The sequence below is a fragment of the Rhinolophus hipposideros genome, assembly GCF_964194185.1.
Source record: "Rhinolophus hipposideros genome assembly, chromosome: 12".
Classification (NCBI taxonomy): domain Eukaryota; kingdom Metazoa; phylum Chordata; class Mammalia; order Chiroptera; family Rhinolophidae; genus Rhinolophus; species Rhinolophus hipposideros.
Genome location: NC_138058.1, coordinates 15,534,062 through 15,547,802, shown reverse-complemented (window position 1 = coordinate 15,547,802; position 13,741 = coordinate 15,534,062). Strand labels below are relative to the sequence as shown.

The 13,741-nt window shown below is 48.9% G+C and overlaps 1 protein-coding gene across 1 annotated transcript in view; it reads right to left on the bottom strand.

Moving 5' to 3' along the window:
- Positions 1 to 10,846: 10,846 nt before the first annotated feature.
- The window catches only part of TRABD2A (TraB domain containing 2A), a gene marked incomplete at its 3' end in the record, with an annotated part of 84,003 nt that continues 81,108 nt past the window's right edge, over positions 10,847 to 13,741 (bottom strand). Inside the window, 1 exon segment of the mRNA XM_081069734.1 lies at positions 10,847 to 10,926. Coding sequence (XP_080925860.1) covers positions 10,847 to 10,926 — 80 coding nt within the window.

The window sequence follows — 13,741 nt, the reverse complement described above, 5'->3', positions numbered from 1 at the left end:
CTTATACCTGCTCCACCTCCCCCAAGTGAGAGCCAGGCAGCTTCCTATTAGTAACCTGGGATGTCCCCCGGGCAGTCAGACCTCAGCCTGCCTTGTCCAAATAAGCTTCCTTTCTCTTCACGCGCATGTGACAGGCCTGGTACACACTTGAGTCACATGGCCCCAGGTGGTTCCATTTCTACACCACACTAAGGCTCAGAGCTTTCATCAATGGAGGGGGATGTGATGACCACAAAACTGGTGAAGTAAATGAGCATGATAATAAGACCTTGGCCCATGGGGCCAGCCCCCCCATTCTATGTGGCTATATTATATCCTTAGAAGAGCCTGTGCTTTAACTGACTTGCAGGTCGGTCCTGCCCAGTGCAGAGAATTTTCCCCTTCCACTTTAGGATGAACCTGTGCTACCCAGGTCCATTTGAGCTGCTGCCACCTCAAAAGCAGGGTTAGTTGGGCCAGTATTAAGATGGAGTGTGGCAAACCATTTTGTATCAATCCTGCCAACAGGAGTCTGTTTGCTTCCTCGGCAATAACATGAGCCAAGAACCTGGGAACTCCCAGCTGGGACGTGAGTGTCTGGAGAAAGCCATACCACCCCCTTACAGAAAGTGAAAACTGGGTCAGTCATAGTAATCCAACCCTCCCATTTTTCCTTCACCTCCCCACGTTCATCCCCATACCTACCAAAGTTAAGAATAGACTCAAGTCGCAAAGAAACAGGGAGCACCAATTCTATTCCTCAGAGTTCAGTGCAGAAATCAGAAACTACTCTTGGTGCTTCAAGCAGGAACAAGTGCTTGCCAAGCCTTGGGAATGCTGCAGCTGCAAAAGTCAACAGGTTGACATTAGGCATCATGGCAGCTGTAATCCTAAGCCAAAAAGCTGCAGGAAACCATACAACTCACAACTACACCAGGCTCATGAAGCTGATAGTTAAACAATGAGATGCAGAGCCTGGTCACTGCACAAACTTGTGTCTGCTGGAACCCATACATAACTGCCACCACTACTGAAGAAAAAGGTCCTCTGTCCCTTCTGCCCTCCAATCTCGCATAAGTATCTCATGAGGAGAATCTCAGTCACAGCAGCAAGGGAATCTGGGAAAGTTTCACCCTCCTACCCCTGCAATACAGAGGGTGCAGAAGGGAGCAAAGGTAGTGGAAATGGACCCTGAGTGCCAACACACGACTCTTTCCATGAGACCCCCAAAGATCTTCCGGGCTCTGGAAATGACCGAGAATGAACCCACAAGTCTCTGGAAAGGAAAGGAAGACCGCAGAGCTGCAAGCCCAGGAAATCAAGCCAACTCTAAATCAGGTTAGAAACAAAGACATCTACCTCACATTGGCCCCACCCAAGTCCTAGGAAGACCCTCTGAGTTGTGAGATACTAAGAGGCCCAGGAAGAATAAGGGAAACTTGCAACAGGTGGGAGATGCTGGACTGGAAATACAGTGGGAGCAGAGTAAGGGTGGGGAAGGGGGAGTTCCAGATCAGCTTTTATTTGGAAAAGACATGACATATAAGTAACAAATAGATAACAGACAGGCGGGGGGAAGACTCGCAAACCACTTTCTTGCACAGCACCTTTCAGAGCCCACCTGTCCACCAGTCTTCGGCATATCAGTGACACACTCACGTAGTGCACATAACGAAAGCACCTGTCAGAGTGTGGGAAACACCCTATTCACCAGACCTTGAACAGACAGGAGCAGAACAAAGGCCACATGGCCTACTGACTCCCCTGCATCTAGAACCAGGAGTGAATAGGTAGAAGAGCAGCAGGAAGAAAGGAAAAAAGGGTCAGAAACCAAAGATGCGGGTGGGGCCAGGAGTAAAGCAGTGACAGTCTTTAGAAGAAGTGAGCAAAAGAGTGCTTTTCCTGACAGATACACATCATGGGGAAGAGTCTAAACAAAAAGTGAATTTAATTATTTGCACATAATTCATTTACAATTATTTTCATATAACTCATTATGTACACCTACCCCATGCCTTGTTGGATAACCCAAAGTCAGTCCTTGGAAAGAGAAGACTCAACACTGGCTTCAATTCTGAGCCTCTTGTCCTGGGTTGGGCCTGTCAAGGCCAGACCAGAGCATGAAGGACAGGATGGTCAACCTTCAAGTCCGAGGGGTCAGGGTCTCGGCCTGGCTCCTCCAGTCATTACAGGAGGGGTGTCTCCATTTGGAAAGCCAGAACCCACAGCCAGAACACAGGAGTCCAGAGAGCCTGGCAGGCACCGGTAGCCACCAACTGGCTGTGGTGGGAGTACCCACGCAAGGGAGCTGCAGCTCAGCAGAGATGTGCCAGTCCAGAACTGGGACCTGGAGTGGTGGGACCACAGCACTAGGAGGCAAAGGAAAAGAGTCTCAGGACACAGCAGGAGTCACTGGATACCCCCCAGGCCCCTAACGCCAGCACAGCTTCGTTTCATCTCCCTTCTTTAAAGACCAGAATAGATATTAATATGTTAATAAGTTTCTTGTGTCTTTGGCCCTCGTGACCATTGCTACAACAAAACCAAATAATATAGGTGCTAAGACTAACACATTAGGAGACTGTCCTCTGGCTATCTGGTTCTTGATTCAAGGATTAGTAACACTCAAGATATAAGAAGACCCAGTGCAGATTTGCTCCTTATTAGCCTCTAGGCAATCTGAGGCAGGGACCCTCCTCACTGACCACACAGAGGCAGGGCCACGCCAGGAAGAGTCTCCCTGGGTCTCTGGCTCTCTCTCCTACCCCAGCTCATGTCTGGTATGAACACCACACAAGGCATCCCAAGTCAAGACAGTATGAGATGAGGGGCCCATGACCTCAGGCCCACCTGGTCCCTTCAGTTCTCAGGTCAGGTAGAAAGGGGCCAACTCCATGGCCACCTTGAAAGGAAATGACCCAGACCGAAAAAGTGCTAAACAGGTCAATTTCTCCCTCCATCAATGAAGGACAGTTGAGGAGTCAGTCACCACGGGCAATACAAAGAGCTTCCCTGTTCTCCAGGTTTCATTTGACTACCAGCTTCTGCCCATTTAAAAATGCAAACTCCCAAAAAAAAAAAAATGCAAACTCCCCCGCACCCACGGGATGCCTGCTTTAAACCGTGCAGTGGCTCCCTTCTTCCCTCAGCCATGCGACTCTCACAGCCACTGCACCTGCTTACCTTTCTGGACCCAACCATCTCACCCCACTTCCCCTTGGCCTCCAGGCACCAGCCAGAATTACTTTATGTGGGTTTCGTTACCATGCTCACTTTCTCCACACCAGGCTTTCACGCTGTTCCCTTTGCTTGGAACTCAGGCCCTCCTTGTTCAGTTGTTTACTCACCCATTCAGCATCTATTACTGTGCACCCATGCACGCACTGGATCCCTGAGTCTGCTCATCCAGACTCAGAGCTCTATTCACTGGGCTCTACTTTGCCAGGCTTCTACTCAGCATCAGCCAAAACGTCCCCTCTTCCGGAGGCCTTTCCTACGGAAGGCCTTCATTTCCACGGGAAATTAAGCGCTAACCTCCCACACACACCTACACATTCCCACAGCACCCTACACTTCGCTTACAGATAATCAACTCAAAATGCAGCTTTCTCCCCAGACTGGGACCCAGGAAAGCACAGGGCCCATGTCTGTCTGGTTCACGCCAAAGCCACAGCACCCAACACAACAGTAGGCACATAAGACGAATACAATAAATTTGGATTGAACTGTACTAGATCCTGGATCCCAGGCCTCTCTAGTGTAGTTCTTCTATCACCCGTATGCCATGCAGACCAAGCTGGGTCACCACCTTTGCTCTGATCCACTCCCTAGGCATCTGAGTGTTTACATTCTGCGGTCACCACCACACTCCCCGTAACCCTGTAAAATGTCGGGGCTGAATAACTTCACCCCCACAGAGTTGCTTCCAGCTCTGCAAAATTATGAAATTCTCCCTGATCTGGTGATGCAGAAAGGGCTGGCAAATAAATCAACTTCCTTACAACGTTTACTCCAGTCTCATTCTACTTCAGTCTGTTAACTTTTTTTTAATTGGGGAATATTCGGGCACAGCGTGTTTCTCCAGACCCATCAGTCATTGTCCTTCAATCTAGTTGTGGAGGGCGCAGCTCAGCTCCAAGTCGACTCACCGTTTTCAGTCTTTAGTTGCAGGGGGTGCAGCCCATCATCCTATGAGGGAATTGAACCAGCAACCTTATTGTTAAGAGTTCTGTGTTCCAACCAACTGAGCCACCCAGCTGTCCCTTAATCTGTTAACTTTTAACAGATGCATCATGACCCTGCCACCACCACCATTTGTTCTTTAACAAAGATAAACATGCTGCTCTTCTCCTGACTTGAAGCAACTACCTTTTAATTTGGATTCATCTCTGTCACAGTGGACAGAGGACCGGTGCCCAGGGCCGTGAGGAAAGCGAAAGGCAGCTCCATAAGGGGGGCATTCATTCCTACCAGAGCACTGAACCTCCACCCCTTAAGCTGCGTGATGGGGATTTCTGGGCTACTCCCCACCGGGCCTCCAGGGGTGAGGATGGACGCAGGGGACGGGCTCCTGGCTGGGCCTGGCCCAGTCCTGCCCAGACCACCCACCTCGCCGCGCCTCCCCTCTCCTCCAGTCGGACCCACAGGTCACTGAACTGCCACAGCCGCTGCCTCCTCTAAGGCCGTCTCCGCCTCTTCTGGAACTTCCTCCCAGCCTCACCTGGCAGGTTGGTACTTCCGGTCATGGACACGTGGGGTGGCCACAGTGAGTACACTTCAACCCAGCTCCCGGTCCAATGCTTTGGGAGCAGGCATTTCTGGAGCAAATATGGCAGAGAAGGTGGGCTGCGAAGAGGGACTTTTATTCTTCTCTCTGTGAATGGGTGTGGAAGGAAGAAGGATTTGAAAGGAGGTCACACAGCATGGCGCCCTCCCTCCACCTTAGGCTCAGGACCTCACAGGTAATGCTAAAGGTCAAGCCGGCTAGGGAGGCCAGGGTTGTTGAAGCCACCTCGAGAAATGATCACTTTGACATCTTTATTTCTCCCTCACATACCCTCACCGTATTCTCTCCAAATCTCCCACCTCTGGGGAGGAAATACAAGATTTCTTTTCAGCTACATATAATTACTGCACTTCCCTAAATGGGTCACCACTGTCTAGAAAGGCACTGAAGATTATAGCATTTAAAGAGAGGTGAGAAGTCTTTATATAACATTCACTTACCATGTTTCCCCGAAAATAAGACCTAGCTGGACAGTCAGCTCTAATGCATCTTTTGGAGCAAAAATTAATATGAGACCCGGTCTTATATAAGACTCGGTCTTACATTACAGTAAAATAAGACCAGGTCTTATATTAAGTTTTGCTCCAAAAGACATATTAGAGCTGATTGTCCAGCTAGGTCTTATTTTCAGGGAAACACAGTAGAAACATTGAAGTAGCCCTTAATTCTGTTAATCTCTCATGTATCCTTTTAAGGGCTCTACTCAGAAAGAGGCTTTTTGGCTGCTGGTAGCCACTCCCTCCTCAGGTAAGGGACTGCTAGTGTTCACAGGGCTGGCTTCTAACCACCTTCCCCCCAGTCTGACCATAAACCATCTTTCCCAAAGGAAACACGTTTTTCACAACTGATGAGAAACTCAAACTTGCTTCTAGTTTTCCCCTAACTGTGACTGTAGTCTCCTAAAAAAAACTCTTCCAGTGAGAAACAAGCCGTTAGAAGGACCAAATTTCTTTCTAGGACAAAATTTTTGTCAAGGGAGGAGGGGTAGTAAGAGAAGAATCTCAGGCACTAGAGGTCAATCCCATTGTCCCCTGAAGTAGGCAGTGAGGAGAAGAGGAAGGGGAGCAGTGGATATGCCACAAGCATCCTCCAGCAGTGCGGGAGTAGCAGACCAGCATATGAAAGAACTCAATCACTCTGCTCTGATGATTCAGTCTCTCTGAACCATCTACCTGCCAGAAGCAGGCTTCAGTTCTGACCCACAACCTGACAGAACCTGTGAGGTCAGTTTGTGTTCATGGCCCTGTGAGGAAAGGAGGAGGTATAAGAAAGAAAAAAGGCCCCTACTCTGAACCAGAATCTGAAGCCCCTGAAACAGTCATAGTTAGAAGGCCCCTGGAGGACAGTACCTGACAGATTCAGCACTGTCTCCAGAGCCTAGTACAATGCCTGGCACTTAAGTGTCACACGACTTAGATGAACCTCTTCATTCTACCAACGAAGAAACTGGGGCCTCACGTGTACTCCAATGTTCATTGCAGCTTTGTTTACGGTGGCCAAGACATGGAAACAACCAAAATGTCCTTCGATAGATGAATGGATAAAGAAGTTGTGGTATATATACACAATGGAATACTATTCGGCGTTAAGGAAAGATGATATAGGAGCATTTGTGACAACATGGATGGATCTTGAGAGTATAATGCTAAGTGAAATAAGTCAGACAGAAAAAGCAGAGAACCCTATGATTTCACTGATATGTGGTATATAAACCAAAAACAACAAAAGAACAAGACAAACAAATGAGAAAGAAAAACTCATAGACACAGACAATAATTTAGTGGTTACCAGAGGGTAAGGGGGTGGTGGGTGGGAGATGAGGGTAAGGGGGATCAAATATATGGTGATGGAAGGAGAACTGACTCTGGGTGGTGAATACACAATGGGATTTATAGATGATGTAATACAGAATTGTACACCTGAAATCTATGTAAATTTACTAACAATTGTCACCCCAATAAATTTAATTTAAAAAAAAAAAAGAAACTGGGGCCTGAAAAGGAAAAGTACCCCACGTAAGACTCTCCAAGATTCTGGTGGCCTAGAGGATTCAGGAGAACATGGTCGGGCAGCCCCCATTCCTAGATCTCCGCCACGGAAGAGACTACGTCTGTGTGATCCTTGACTGCCATATCACCCAAACAGGCCGTGGTACACAGTACACTCAAAAAAGTCTGTTGCTTTTACTTAGCAAGGAACATGAGCTCCAAGTCACTAGGGCTGGGCTCTATGGCTTCAAGCAGTGGATCCTCACAGTGGGGCAATTCACAGCTTTGGTTCTGTTCAACTCACAACAGGCACAAGAAGACCTCAGCCCAGTTACTCCAGGGAGCCAAGGCCAAGGCTTGAGAACCAAGTTAATAACAGGGGTTAGAGGTGGGGGTTAATCCAATAAAAATTAGCTTTACTCTTCATGCTTTTTATCTTTCTCATATTTGATGTCCTGGGGAATCATAACACCTACTTTACAGGTGAGGAAACTGAGGACCAGGAACATAAACTGACTTGCCCAAGGTCCCAACAAGGATTCAGTGCCATTTTCAAATACCATTCATCAAGGAATGTTAACGCCAACGAATGTGAGCAGCTTCTACAAGCTGCAAAAAGCAAGTAAACAGACTCTCCACTGGAGCTTTCAGAAGGGAGGGCAGCTCTGCCAACACCTTCACTTCAGCTCAGTGACACCTGTGTCAGCCTTCTGATCCACATAAATGTAAAAAATAAATCTGTGTTGTTGGAAGTCACTGAGTTTACAGTAATTTATTATGGCAATAATAATAATAATAATAATAATAATAATAATAATAATAATAATACAGCATTCATCATCCTGGGAAGAGGTGGGGAAGAGGGAACTGGCTAAACCCTCCACGCAACAGGGCCCCCATCCCTTCCACATCTATGTCCAGGGAAGGGCAGCTTCACAGCCAGGAGCATTGCCTGTGTATTCCCATCACTGGCTTACCCCAAACCCCAGGGACTGATGGGCCTGGAGTAAACTGGGTCCATTTAGAAGTCCTTATGCGCCCTCCCACACCAGCCTGTCTCAGATTCAGGTTCCGTATGATCAGAATCATCCTCCAGGATTGTCACATGGCTGCTGAGAAGGGGAAGAAGGGAGCGTACAGCTCCACAGTCACTGCCCTGTCCTCCTCGGCACCCCTCACTGTGGGCATTTACCTGCTCTAAGCCCTTAGCCCCTCACCCCTTCTCCTCCCTGAGCAGGAGCTCCTGTGGAGCCTGGGTGCTCCCGCATGGCCTATCTAGGAGCACTGTAGGCAAGTTCACTAAAAACTCTTAGACGCCACCCTAATGGAGCACATACTGCCAGGTGTCAGCATAACTACTGCGGAAGCACACACCAGGTTCCGTGGGATCGTGCAAAAGGGTGAACCCAGGCTGGCAGAGCGAGGAAGAGGTGACATTTGCGCTGGATCTCCCAGATTCTGATAGAATTAGAGATGGGGGCAGTGCATGAAGCCCCGGCAGGGGAAACTGAATGAACAAAGACCAAGGGACTGGAAAGTAAAAAGTAGGAGAGAAAAGGACAGAAAGAGAAGGGTTGTGCAGGTAGAGAGGTCCGAACTATATCCTGGCTCTCATTAGCTGCGTGCCCTTTCAGTTTCTTCTTCAGTAAAAGAGAAGAAACACCGACCTCACAGGCTCATTTTGAAGATTAACTGAGAGTCTGTGCGAACGTGACTACCACCTGACAATCAATCAATAAGTGTACTTATCCTCCCCTGGGACATGTGAGCAGCCTAGTTTGATGACAGCCTTGGTTCTCAGCCCTCACTCTCTATCAGCATCTCCTGGACATATTTTTAAAATACTGATTCCTGACCTCTCTTTTCCCAGGGACAGGTGTCAGGATGGAGGCAGAAAATTAGGGAGTCTGGAACAACCATCAAAACACACACACACACACACACACACACACACACACACACACACTCCCAGGCAGGGCCCTGTCCAGCACCCCCACGGATAGTGTCAAACCCCAGCCCAGTCAGTCAGCCTGGGGCTGGGAGCTGAGAAGGGACCAGGGGACTCAGCCCACCCTGCTTTCCAGGAGCATACAGTCTAATGGGTGAGGAAAAACCCACAGTCCACCCAAAACCATCAGAGAACCACTAAGGGCTGGGTCTCCCTCCAGAGCTGAAGGAGACCAGGAGGGAGGGATGAGTGGAGACCCGAGCAGCCAGCAGAGCTGACCAAAGGAGGGACAGGATTTTCCCAGTCAGGGGGAGGATGGGAGGGGAAAGAGCATCAGCAAAGGTGGAGAGGCAGCGACTAGGACAGAAGGTTTTCTGATGCAAGAAGCATAGTGTGCTGGGCAAAGGGAAAGTCTGAGTGCCAAGACATCAGCAGGAGGCAGCTGGACTTGGAAAGCGAACAATAAGAAGCCACTGAAGGTTTCTGAATAAGGGACACTTGCAAGATTAGTCCCACAGAAAGGTAAAGAATGAACCAGAGGGTGACAGCCATGAAAGTGGAGAAGAGAAACAAACCCCAGAGAGGCTTCAACGGAGGAAGCCAGAGGCCTGGTGAAGGTGAAAAACGACAAGTCTCAGGTGAGACTTGTGAACTAGAAAGTGCCATGTGATACACTGAATGTAGGGTATGAAGAGAAGTGGGGGTAAGACAAGCCCAGGATGTATCCAAGCTTTCCCTCAGAGAAGGAAACTGAGAATCATGGCTCCTGGGATGGAAACTGGACTGCCAGGGAGACTCCTCTGGAGTAGGGGGTTAGGGTAAGGAGTTGGCCTGAGATGACATGAGGTGAAGGTGGGTCTTCCACAGAGAAAGAGGATACCTGGAGAAGGGCAGCCGTCAGGCAGACGTGACAGCTGGACCCCCTGTCTATCCCCACAGCGGAAGGGACAGGCACTTTCCTCCTGGAGTATTCTCACTACAGCTGAGATCTCTGCCAGGAGGGCTGCTGGTGACCACAGTCTGGAGGGAGTGGGGGCAAGAGGAATGGAGGGTGTGTCCCCCAAAATTCGTAAGTTGAAGCGCTAACACCTAGTTCCTCAAAATGTGACTGTATTTGTAGATGGAGCCTTTCAGGAAGTGATTAAAATGAGGCCGTTAGAGTGGGCCCTAGTCCAGACTGACTGGTGTCCTTATAAGAAGAGGAGACACGACGATTGTGTGCACATCAAGCAAAGGCCATGTGAGGACAGTGAGAAGGCGGCCATCTGCAAACCAAGGAGAGAGCCCTTGGGAGAAACCAAACCTGCCAACACCTTGATCTTGGACTTCTGGCCTCTAGAGCTGTGAGAAACTAAATTCCATTGTTTAACCTACCCAGCCTGCGGTAGTTTGTTATGGCAACCTCGCCAACTAGTACAGAGAGGGAGGGAAGGCCCACTTTGCACCCACTAGCACAGGAAATGGGGTGCGAGACTAGTAGGGAGGCCAGTCGGTGTCAGCGGCATTGCTGAGGGATGGTGGTGGGGCCTCCTGAGTTCTGTAGGGTCCACAGCACCAGGGGGTGGCTTTGCATAAAACCAAGAAATAAACAGACCTGGAGGGAGGAAACAGCTCAGAGGAAGGAAAGGGGCTTTGCTCTTGCCCCCGAGTTGGGTCTCACAGGTACTCCCTGTGCCTGCAGCCCCTCTGACCTTATGTTATGATTGATTCTACCACCTGGCTCCCGAAAAATTCCTAAAACCCCAGGTAGAAGGACACTGAGCATTAAGCTTAGTCACCCGTCCAGGGGCCCCCAGGATCACGGAGCAACCTTCCTTTCACCTTCTTTTCTGCCCTAAGCGCTGCTGAGGAAAAGGCCAGTGTGGTCTCTGCTACCCACAGTGCCCAGTTACCCAACCCACGTCGGACACAGCCCCAGACACAAGGGGACACCAGCTGAGCCCGGTGCCAACTGTCCATTCAGTGGTCATTTCTCCCAGCCCAGCGGGTCCTGCCGTGAGGGTCACTCTGGAGGCCCTCAGGATACAGTCCACCCTGGCACCCAGGCAGCCCTGTGGGGGGGGCGGGTCTCAGCACGCCCCCACACACACCCCTGAGTTGCTCCCCAGCCAGCACAGAAGCTCAGTCAGGTTACTTGTTGATGGGTCATCCAGCAGGGGTGTGTTCTACCTCATAACCTTCGCGCCGCAAAACATCAAGCACTGTGTTGTTGCCCATTAAATGACCTGCAGTAAGAAAAAGAATCAGAAAGGCGGCAGCTCTCCTGACCATCAAACATACCCCTGAACACACACCCCAGAACAGAGAAATAGCCCTGCCAACCCCCTTCCCTGTGTCCAGCCCAGTACAGTTCCAGAAAGCTTCTGTAATCAGACCTCCCAACGGCCCCGCCAGGCAAGCAGACGGGGTAGTGGCGTTTCAGAGTTGAGGACACTGGAGACCAGAATGGTGCAGGGCGCTGCCCTCAGTCACACAGCTGCGGGCACAGCCTGGACAGCAAACCCCAACCTCCCACCTCTGAATCCAGTGCTAATAGTCCTGACCATTCTCGTCTGTATAAACCCGAGCCCCTGTCCCGCATATAATTCTGGACGCACGACAAAAACCTCCACTTTGCAGAAGCCACCATAGCTGGAAGCCTCCACCTGAATTTTATTTCATTTCTTTCCTTTTTAATAAAAAGCAGTAAAGATCACCAGATAAGCTTACACTGGCATATTAAATAATTTAAAGGCCAAAGGTATGTCCTGGGATTCACCTTCTTTCATTTCAGGTTTTGATGCTCAAAACTGACATGATCCGTTGGGGTCACAATGTCCCTTTATGTGCCAATTTATGGCACTTTAATGTCCTAAATGGCTAATGAACTTGCAGCACTCTATCCTCTGATTCAGCAGAAGGTATCATTATTACCTCCACTTCAAAATGGAACACTGAGTTAAAATAGGTTCAGGACTTCACACACTAAGAAGCAGCAGAAGAATTACCATATGACCCAGCAATCGCTCTCCTGGGTATCTACCCCAAAAATATAAAAGCATTTCTCTATAGAGACACGTGTACTCCAATGTTAATTGCAGCTTTGTTTACGGTGGCCAAGACATGGAAACAACCAAAATGTCCTTCGATAGATGAATGGATAAAGAAGTTGTGGTACATATACACAATGGAATACTATTCGGCGTTAAGGAAAGATGATATAGGAGCATTTGTGACAACATGGATGGATCTTGAGAGTATAATGCTAAGTGAAATAAGTCAGACAGAAAAAGCAGAGAACCCTATGATTTCACTGATATGTGGTATATAAACCAAAAAGAACAAGACAAACAAATGAGAAACAAAAACTCATAGACACAGACAATAATTTAGTGGTTACCAGAGGGTAAGGGGGTGGGGGGTGGGTGATGAGAGTAAAGGGGATCAAATATATGGTGATAGAAGGAGAACTGACTCTGGGTGGTGAACACACAATGGGATTTATAGATGATGTAATACAGAATTGTACACCTGAAATCTATGTAAATTTACTAACAATTGTCACCCCAATAAATTTAATAAAAAAAAAAAAAAAAAAAAAAAAAAGAAGCAGCAGAGCAGAATCTAAACCCAGGCAAGTTTGGCTCCAGAGTCTATGCAATTTTGACGACTGAATACTCAACAGCCAGAGACTCAGAAAGAAAATGAAGGTACCTCCACACTGCAGGAGAGGTCTGTAGGCCTCTCCCTTATCCTGACTCCATGGCTCTAACAAGAGTGAACTTGGAGCAACCTTTGGGAGCCTGGGGGCCGAGGGTGGTGTTTGTGGCCAAGGTACTAGGCTCTACTATGTTCTTGGATCCAAATGTAGAATCTATGACCCCAAGGTTGACAAAGGGCAACTGACTCAGATGAAAGGGACGTTGGTAAGCCCCCAATTAGCCCCGGTGCGGAAGTACAGCAAACTCCTGTATGGATTATACCAGAACTAGGAGAGACGGGAGAGCCTGCAGAGTTTTCCTGCCACACTGACTCTCCCAGCCATCGCAGGTCCCCACAGCAGAGAGGAACCACAACAATAAAAATAGCAAACATTTGCTGAGGATTGCAAGGTGTGGGGCCCGGGTCTTGGTGCTTGCACATCATTCAACAACCCCCACACCCAACAACCCTGTTAGGTAAGCATATTATTACCCCATTTTACAGATGAGGACGAAGCACAGAGAAATTAAATAAACTGCAGCTTCGACCAGGCGGTCTGGCTCAGAGTACACACTCTCAGCCGATTCGGAATGAGAAAACTATTTGGCACGGGAATAAACAGCCCGCATCAGCAATGCTTTATCATTACACAAACAAACTATTCTGTTTGACTTTAATTTTCCTCCTACTCCAAAGGTGAGCTCCATTTCACATTTTTAAATTTTACCTCCAGATTCTCATGACAAAATGTGCTGTTTGATTTTAAAGCTCCAGCGCTTTCAGTTTGGGGTTATCCCCACTTATAATTAAAAGTTGGCTCAACACACGGATTTCAAAAAGTGATGCTGCCCAGGCTGAGTTTGGGAGCACTCTGAATGTCTGTGGTTCCCTCTTGTCAGCTCAGCCTTCAGAAGGCACAAGGAGAAATGGACTGAAGCAGTGGAGAAAGCAACCCCAGGAGGAAAACCTGGCCCTAGCAGCTCTCCAGGCCACTGCTGACACCCACAGTGCCCAGGGACTGTGAAGTCTCTATCCAGCACTGCAGCAGTATGGAGAATTGTGCCCTGCAAACCAGGCAAGGGCAGGAGTGGCAATGTCACCTGTGCCATACCCCCGACACAATCCCCATCCAGATGGCCTGCTCACATCCAGCCCACCCACCGGCTGCCAGCCAACCTGCTGCCCAGCGTTGCTCTGACCCAGAATGCACCTGGCACAGCAGCGTACCACAGGGCAGGCCACACTGTCATCTCAGCACCCACCTTTCCCCTGAGCCCAGGGCCCCATTATTCCGACACTGGACATAAGGGAAGCTCTTGAGGTCAGCTGAGTCTGGCAGGAGTGAAGGCAGAGAGTGGC